Below are 8,474 nucleotides of genomic sequence, written 5' to 3'. Positions count from 1 at the left end.
TTTCCCAGTTAGGATTAGAAAGGAGTGTAATAGTGCCAGTTCCCATGTGGCATGGCCTATGGGAACCCGCGAACCACTCCGCTCAGTGCAAGCTTTTTCCGGACCTCTGTGAGGGAGGATGAAGTTTCAATCTGGGGACCTTTTTCAATAAGGGTTAGAGCTTAACCACACATGATTTTCCATAATCCCTTGCCTAGGGTAGAGCCTCGGAGGACCTTATGTACATAATTACCCCGGGATTAAGACAGAGGCTCCATCCTTCTCCCTATGATTTAATATGATTATAACTTGAGATTTAAAACATGTTGCATCCTGCATTTCATTCTAGGCATTCCCATCTGCTTGGCCAAGGTTCTGTTTAAAATCCGACTCATGGGGAGCACAGTAGTCCATCATGAAAACCGAACTAGTGGTACAATTGTACTCCGAAAGTCAACAAAAGAAGAGGGGCGACAGCACAAGTAAGGAATCGGTGCCTGAGATACCAGACAGGGTTGACATCAACGCTCGATCCAATTCCTTAAAGGAGCTGAGAGACATTTGGAAAGGGTGGACGCCTCAGAGACGATTGACTTTCTCAGACGTACGGGCACATCGGTTTTCTATTGCATGTTTCCGTAAACTCCCACATGATTGAAGCATTGGTGGAATTTTGGAATCCGTCGTATTGCTGCTTTACTTTGGATGGGGTAGACCTTGCTCCCACCATAGAAGAATACACTTCACTATTGCATCTGGTCAAACTGCCAACGCCTTACAGAACGTACGCACCCACTCGAACCTCTGTTGTCAAGGATTTGTTCAGGGCCACCGAGCTTAAGGTCCAGAACCTGGGAGACTCAAAGGTCACTTGGGAAAGCCTGAAAGAGTTGATGAAGAAGGAAGGAAAGGAAGAAGTCCAACTGCATCTGCTAGCGTTAGCCATCTACGGCCTACTTATCTTCCCGAAGGAACTAGGAATCATCGATCATGCCACCATTGCCTTCGTAGCACAAGTAAAGGAAGGGGTGAACCCAGTCTACGGTATTCTTGCTGAAACGTTCCGATCTCTTAACAGATGCCGAATTAGGAGACATGCTCGTTTGACCTGCTGTGTGCTATTGCTTTATGTGTGGATGATGAGCCATTTGCCATGCATCCAGGGATTCTTTCGCGCTGCTTTCTCAACAATCAGAATACCTTTAGCAGAGTTCGAAGTAGCTCGTTGGGAGGAACATGCCAGCAGGACTGAATGGAAAGACAGACTTCACAATGTAGTCAGTAAGGGGATTGTATGGCAGGCACCGTGGATCGACCAACCCAAAGTGATATATAGATGTGGGAACCTTCCTTGGGTCCCACTTCTAGGTCCCTGGGGTGGAATATCCTATGCACCACTCATGTTCCGAAGGCAAGTAGGCGCAACACAGTTTGTGCCCATGACCCATGGACTGGCGGACGCTCGGTTCACATATGAGGATGATGATAGCCAAAGGAAGATCCGGGAATTCTTTGTATCATGGAGGCATGTGTACATAGTCGAAGCAACCAGTCAGAACTCGGGAGTCCAGGAGAGTTATGAACTATGGAAACATGACAGGGTGGACCCTCGGTTCCTGTGCAAGGAAAAAACTCTGACAGACAAGAAACGGTCGAGAGAAGCTATGTGTCCGTCTAAAAGAATGACCTCCAGAGAACAGTTTCCAAAACAGGGTCCAGTAGATCCTCAACTTGAACCAAGCAAGCGACCAAAGATTCAGGGCTCGCCATCAAAGAAAGCATCGGCAGTTTTGAGAAAAGAGAAGCAGAGACTTCAAAAGATGCTTGATCAAAAAGTCCAACAATTGAGGGAGTCAAGAGCAGAAATGGAGGAAAAATCTCAGTACATACGAGACCTAGAGAAGCAGTATGAAAAACAGAGATACTATTTCAACAAAGTACTTGAAAAGATGGAGCCTTGTGTAAACAAGGCCAACTATTGGGAAGCCCAGTACAAAGCACTGAAACAGAAGGTGGAAAGTGCAGCTCTCACAAAGTCAGAACCAACCCCAGACGATTCAGGCTGCCTCGTTAAGAGCGGACCAGGAAATCAGGATCTGACACCTGTGTAGACTAGTTGGAAGTTTTCTATTTTTCTCACTAAAAGTTGTATGAAAATTTGAAAGAAATGATAAGGATTTTTTTCAAAACCTTGGCTAAAGCACATAGGACTGCATGATTGCACCTTTTTCATACATACTCATAAACATATATTACATGCATTTATTCTGAAGGATGCGGGTTTTCATGAACAGGGAGGCGGAAACAAGTTGGACGTGACTGAGATCCAGCAAGATTGAGGCAAGTACGCACCCATACAACACCCGCGGAAAAGCTAAGGCCATGGCAGAACAGTTAGAGAGCCGTGTTCTGGGGATCGAGCAGGGGCAGGAAGAGCTGAGCAATCAAGTAAAGAAGATATTGGACCTATTGCTGAACAAAGGGAAGACAGTCCAAGATCAGGATCATGAAGAAGAAAATGACCCTATCCACCCGCCCGGTTTTACGCCAATTCAGGGGCAATCTTCTGGTCCGCCCCCATTCACCTTAGAGAAAACCGCCGCATGGCACGCCACCTTTTATCCCAGCAGTGACAGGAATAGGGATGCCCTCATCAGCGGTTGCGGGTGTAGGGACAAGCAAGACTGCGACGGAATACCGTTGTGACGAATTGGAAGAACGGCTAAGGGCCATAGAGGGGACTCGGACCACCAGTACCGCCAGACCCTCAGATTACTGCCTAGTCCCTAATGTAGTCATTCCTCCAAAGTTTAAGATGCCAGACTTCGAGAAGTTTGACGGGACCACATGCCCTCAGACCCACCTCCGGATGTATTGTCAGTCGATGGCCGCCTATACCGATAATGAGAAGTTGATGATGCATTGCTTCCAAAGCAGTCTTACCGGGACAGCGGCTAGATGGTATGTCCAACAGAATAAGGCCCAGATCCGCACGTGGGGTGACTTGGCCGATGCCTTTGAAGCGCAATATCGTCATATCTTGGAAATGGCTCCAGACAGGATGTTTCTTTCTGAAATGGAAAAAAAGCCAACAGAAACTTTCAGGGAGTATGCACACCGTTGGAGAGACGCAGCCACTCAAGTGGACCCTCCGGTCAACGACCGTGAGGCAATATCGATGTTCTTAGGGACGTTAAAAGATCCCTACCGTTCACATCTAGTAGGGTCCACTCCTCATAACTTCATGGACATTGTGTCGGCAGGGGCCAGAGTGGAAGCCGACGTCAAAGCTGGACGGATAAAGACTGGCACTACCGATAATGGCCCAAGTAAGAAGTGGGTCAAAGGTAAAAAGGAAGAAGAGGCCCAAATGATACAGGGACCTATGAGAAGCCTAAGACAGAGAAGCCGAAGTCAACAACCTAGGGGAAATTTCTACATGGAACCAGTAGTAAACCAAACACTGCATATGGGCCCCAGACCCCAGTTTGTGGCCCCCGCGCTTGTGCCAACCCAGCCGAGCATACCAACTCGCCCGAGCCAGCAAACACACATGAGGAATACACCCAAGAGTTTTCGGAGATTGGAACCGATTCCCATGTCATACGCAGACTTATTCCCCCAGCTTTTAGAACAAAGGATGATATCTACTATCCCTGGGATTCCTCTCACAAATCCTCCCCCACACTGGTATAATCCCGAGGTCCGATGCGCGTACCATGCCAATTCTCCAGGGCACCCTATTGACCAATGTTGGGCCTTCAAACACAAGGTGCAAGATTTGAAGGATGCGGGTTGGTTGTCATTCGATGCGAAGCCGGTTGGTATTCAAGAGAATCCTTTGCCTGACCATGGGAAGGACAATGTCGGAATGATCGAGGAACAAGATGGGGAAAAATTCGAAAGAAGATGGGAGCAAATGACGCTAGACTGGGTGTATAGTGAACTGACAACGGCAGGCCTAGCAGGGTTAAAGGCTATTTGCCCTAAAGGCGCCCCATGCACATGCCAAAATACTATGAAAAGATCAGTACAACAATGTGAGACTTTCCGGATTTTTCTAAGTAGCTTGATTGACAGCAAACGAGTGGAAGTTAGCCGCGTTCAGAAAACAAATGAAGTTTCAGTCATAGGGGAATCTGACCATCCCCAATTCACCAATAGACCATTTGTCCCCATCATAGGAAAAACCCCACGAGTCCCAGAGGCCCCAGTTCGGGTAGTGATCTCAGCCCCTCGCCCTTTCGCATACCACAGTGACCAGGCAGTGCCATGGAGGTACAATTGTGAAGTACGCACCGAAGGAGAAACTAGTAGTGCTGCTGAAGCAAGAGGGATAACCAGAAGTGGAAGGGTTTATACGCCGAAGGTCTTGGAGAAGGTGCAACCTAGCCAAGAACAGAATAGGAACCTGAAGAAGCCAGTTCAATCTCAGGAAGCCGAAGAATTCTTGAAGATTATTAAACACAGTGAATACAACATTATTGATCAACTGAAGAAGATGCCAGCCCATATCTCTGTTTTATCACTGTTGTTGAGCTCGGAAGCCCATCGGGAAGCCCTATTAAAGGCTCTTAATCAGGCCTATATTCCCCAAGACATCAGCATCGATAATTTTAACCATGTGATTGGTGGTCTTACGGCTACCAACTACATTACATTCGCTGATGAGGAGATCCCCGTGGAAGGACAAGGGCACAATCAAGCGTTGCACGTTTCCGCTAAATGTCGAGATCACATGATTGCACGAGTGTTGATTGATAATGGGTCATCTTTGAATGTCATGCCCATGACGACCCTACAAAAACTGCCTGTTGACCCGTCCTACATAAGGCAAAACAATTTGACTGTGCGGGCTTTCGATGGCACCCGCAGGGAATCGGTGGGATCTATTGAAATTCCTGTGCAAATTGGACCAGTCACCTTCGACATTACATTCCAAGTCATGGCCATAACCCCGTCTTATAGCTGCTTGTTGGGGAGGCCGTGGATACATAACACCGGGGCAGTTCCGTCTTCTCTGCACCAACGGGTCAAATTTGTAGTAGATGGGAAATTGGTTTGTGTATATGGTGAAACCGATGTTATGATAACAAAGCCCACTTCCACTCCTTATGTGGAAGTCACGGAGGAGGCATTGGAGGACTCATTCCGAGCCTTCGAGATCATAAATGTCACAACTATAGTAGAAGGATCTCGAATCCCACACCCTCAGATCCCTGCCGCAGTGCATATGATGGCGTCCGAAATGATCAGACAGGGTACCATCCAGAAAAAGGGATCGGAAAATACCCTACAAGGGGATCCGAAAGCCGTTAATGCTTAGGAAGTCAAAATACAATATGCCTTGGCGACATCACATACCTACGGTGGCAGACCAAGAAAGAAAGTTGAAAGAGAAAAGATGCGATGTGAAATAAATCACACTGGTGAAACACGCTCCAAGGAACGCTGACGTCCCTTCCATCAGCCAAACTTCGTAAAAAACAGTCATCCAACACGGAGCAAAGGGCGGCAATTAAGGTATATCAGTATTGGATGCTGAGTCCCGGCGACACTTCTACGCGTGGATCCAGCAGCTCCAACTAGAGTACAACTTCAGAACTGGAGTTCTTTTGTTTACCAGATAATCTCATGTAATGATTTTGTTGCAAAGGATGGTTTAGTTCTCTAACGTGTCTTTGTATGCCCCCGGCCCACTGAAAAATTCGGGAACTCTTTAAAGGAAAATAATCATGCATTTCGTGTCATTTTATTATGTGCATTTTGGAAGTCAACGTGTCGATAATTTTTACTTTTTTTAAATTTCATGCAGATAAAGAAAATAACAACACCAGAATCCCTCGCCAAGTAATTGACATTAACTTTGAAATCTAATCCAATGAAACCGAAGTTGAAGATCAAGAAATAAACTTGTCCCCTGAAATGGAAAGAATGTTAAAGTCCGATGAAAAACCAACCTTGACCAGTAGCGATCCCACCGTCATGATTAATCTTGAACTGAGGAAGAGCCCAAGCAGGTTGAAAATCGAGCACTACTAAAGGGTGAAGAAAAAAGACAAAATGATTGAATTACTAAGGGAATACCGAGACGTGTTTGCCTGGTCGTACCAAGACATGCCAGGTTTAGATACGGATTAGTAACCCATAAGATCCCACTTTCACCCAGATTCAAATCCCCCAGTAAAGCAGAAACTGAGGAGAATGCGGCCGGAGAGATGTTTACTCAAGATAAAGGAGGAGGTACAGAAACAGCTTGAGGCAGGATTCTTGGAGGTAGCCCCCAGTACCCGAATGGATGGCCAACGTTGTCCCAATAATCAAGAAGAATGGTAAAGTAACGAGTTTGTGTCGAACTACCGGGATCTAAATAAAGCAAGCCCTAAGGACAACTTCCCTCTCCCACACATTGATGTGTTGGTGGACATACTGCAGGGCCATGCTTTATTTTCATGCATGGATGGATTCTCCGGATACAACCAGATAGGATGGCACCTGAGACAAGGGAAAAAACGACTTTACATCACATTATGGGGGACTTTCTCTGCTATAAAGTCATGTCATTCGACTAAAAAATGCCGGAGCCACTTACCAGAGGGCTATGGTAACACTGTTTTCATGACTTAATGCACAAGGAGGTTGAGGTTTATGTCCGACGACATGATCGTTAAGTCGCGAAATGAGAAGACCATGCGTTAAACTTGGAAAAATTGTTCGAGAGGCTCCGGGAAGTGCCAATTGAAGTTAAATCCCGAAAAATGTACTTTCGGTGCTACGTCCGGGAAGCTATTGGGGTTTATAGTAAGTGAGAAAGGGATTGAGGTAGATCCTGACAAGGTCAAAGCCATTCGAGAGATGCCTAGCCCAAAGTCTCGAAAAGGAAGTGCGAAGTTTCTTAGGTAGGCTCAACTACATTGCTCGGTTCATATCTCAATTAACCACCACACTGCGAACCCATCTTCAAGCTGTGGAGAAAGAACAACCCAGAAAAGTGGAACAAAGAGTGTCAACTGGGCCTTTGAAAAAAATAAAGGAGTACCTTTTGAATCCCCCAGTACTAGTGCCACCAGTACCCGGAAGGCCTTTAATCTTGTACTTGGCGATCTCAGAAAAACTCCATGGGTTGCGTATTGGGCCAGCATGATGAGACCGGGAGGAAAGAAAGGGCCATTTATTACCTTAGTAAGAAGTTCACAGATTATGAGTCTAAGTACTCTGATCTGGAAAAAACATGTTGCGCTTTGGTATGGACGGTCAGTAGGCTGAGACAATACACCTTGTATTACTCCACCTGGCTGATCTCCAAAATGGACCCAATAAAGTACGTGTTTGAAAAGCCCGTAGTAACTGGACGAGTAGCACGATGGCAGATGTTGTTGACGGAATATGATATTTCTTATGTCACCAGGAAAGCTATCAAAGGTAGTGTCATTGCCGAATACCTAGCTGAAAGAGCCGTGGAGGATTACCAACCTATGGAGTTCGAATTCCCAGACCAGAATATAAACTCCCTAACCCAAGAGGAAGAAGACTTCGAAGAATGGAGGATGTTGTTCGATGGGGCAGTCAATGTTTGGGGACGTGGGATAGGCGCAGTGCTCATGTCACCAGATGGGAAACATTATCCGGTGGTAGCTAAGCTCATCTTTTCTTGTACTAACAACATAGCCGAATACGAGGCATGTATATTGGGTTTGCAGACCGCTTTAGATCGGGGTGTCAAGCGACTAATAGTAAGAGGAGACTCGGCCTTAGTCATTCACCAGCTAACCGGAGAATGGGAAACTCGCGATTCCAAGTTAGTACCGTATCGAGAGTACATTCAAAGGATAATAGAAGAGTTTGACAGTATCAGTTTCTCTCACACACCAAGAGAAAACAATGTAATGTCTGATGCACTAGCCACACTGGCAGCTTTATTCAAGGTAGAAGAATGGGTGAAGATCGAAGCTATTCATATCAGAGTACAACCCGAACCTGCCTACTGCACGGTGATAGAGGAGGTTGACGGAAAACCGTGGTTTTATGATATCAAAACCTACATCCAGAAAAATGAGTATCCTGAAGGGGCATCCAATAATGATCGGAGGACTATTAGAAGGTTGGCCATGGGTTTCTTCTTAGATGGTGAAGTTTTGTACAAAAGAAATCATGACATGACCCTCCTACGGTGTGTAGAGGCACAGGAAGCCCAACAAGTCACGCGTGAGGTTCACGAGGGAGTCTGCGGGTACCCACGCTGGAGGCCACTCATTGGCACGAAAAATACTTAGGAGTGGGTATTATTGGATGACCATGGAGAGAGATTGCATTGACTACGCCCGAAAGTGCCATAAGTGCCAAGTTTACGGTGATCGGATCCAAGTCCCACCAGCCCCACTTCATGTTCTCTCCGCACCTTGGCCCTTTTCAGCCTGGGGCATGGATGTGATCGGGCCAATAAGCCCAAAAGCCAGTAACGGACACCGTTTCATCTTTGTGGCAATCGATTATTT

At 46.3% G+C, this 8,474-nt stretch overlaps 2 protein-coding genes across 2 annotated transcripts; both read left to right on the top strand.

Annotated features, from left to right (window-relative positions):
• The first annotated feature begins 2,794 nt into the window (after window positions 1-2,794).
• LOC131148163 (uncharacterized) lies at window positions 2,795-5,305 on the top strand. Its single transcript, XM_058097898.1, has one exon. It carries the CDS (start codon window positions 2,795-2,797, stop codon window positions 5,303-5,305), a length of 2,511 nt encoding a protein of 836 aa, XP_057953881.1.
• Window positions 5,306-7,286: 1,981 nt separating this feature from the next.
• Window positions 7,287-8,252, top strand: LOC131148162 (uncharacterized). The gene has a single exon (XM_058097897.1). It carries the CDS (start codon window positions 7,287-7,289, stop codon window positions 8,250-8,252), a length of 966 nt encoding a protein of 321 aa, XP_057953880.1.
• The last annotated feature ends 222 nt before the right edge of the window (window positions 8,253-8,474 follow it).

This window comes from Malania oleifera, chromosome 2, assembly GCF_029873635.1.
Source record: "Malania oleifera isolate guangnan ecotype guangnan chromosome 2, ASM2987363v1, whole genome shotgun sequence".
NCBI lineage: Eukaryota > Viridiplantae > Streptophyta > Magnoliopsida > Santalales > Ximeniaceae > Malania > Malania oleifera.
The sequence above is the reverse complement of the archived record's forward strand: the minus strand, read 5'-3'. Positions and strand labels throughout refer to the sequence as shown.

Coding starts and splice junctions, on each gene's coding strand:
- LOC131148162 (XM_058097897.1), top strand. CDS start 7,287: ATGGACCCAATAAAGTACGTGTTTGAAAAGCCCGTAGTAACTGGACGA.
- LOC131148163 (XM_058097898.1), top strand. CDS start 2,795: ATGCCAGACTTCGAGAAGTTTGACGGGACCACATGCCCTCAGACCCAC.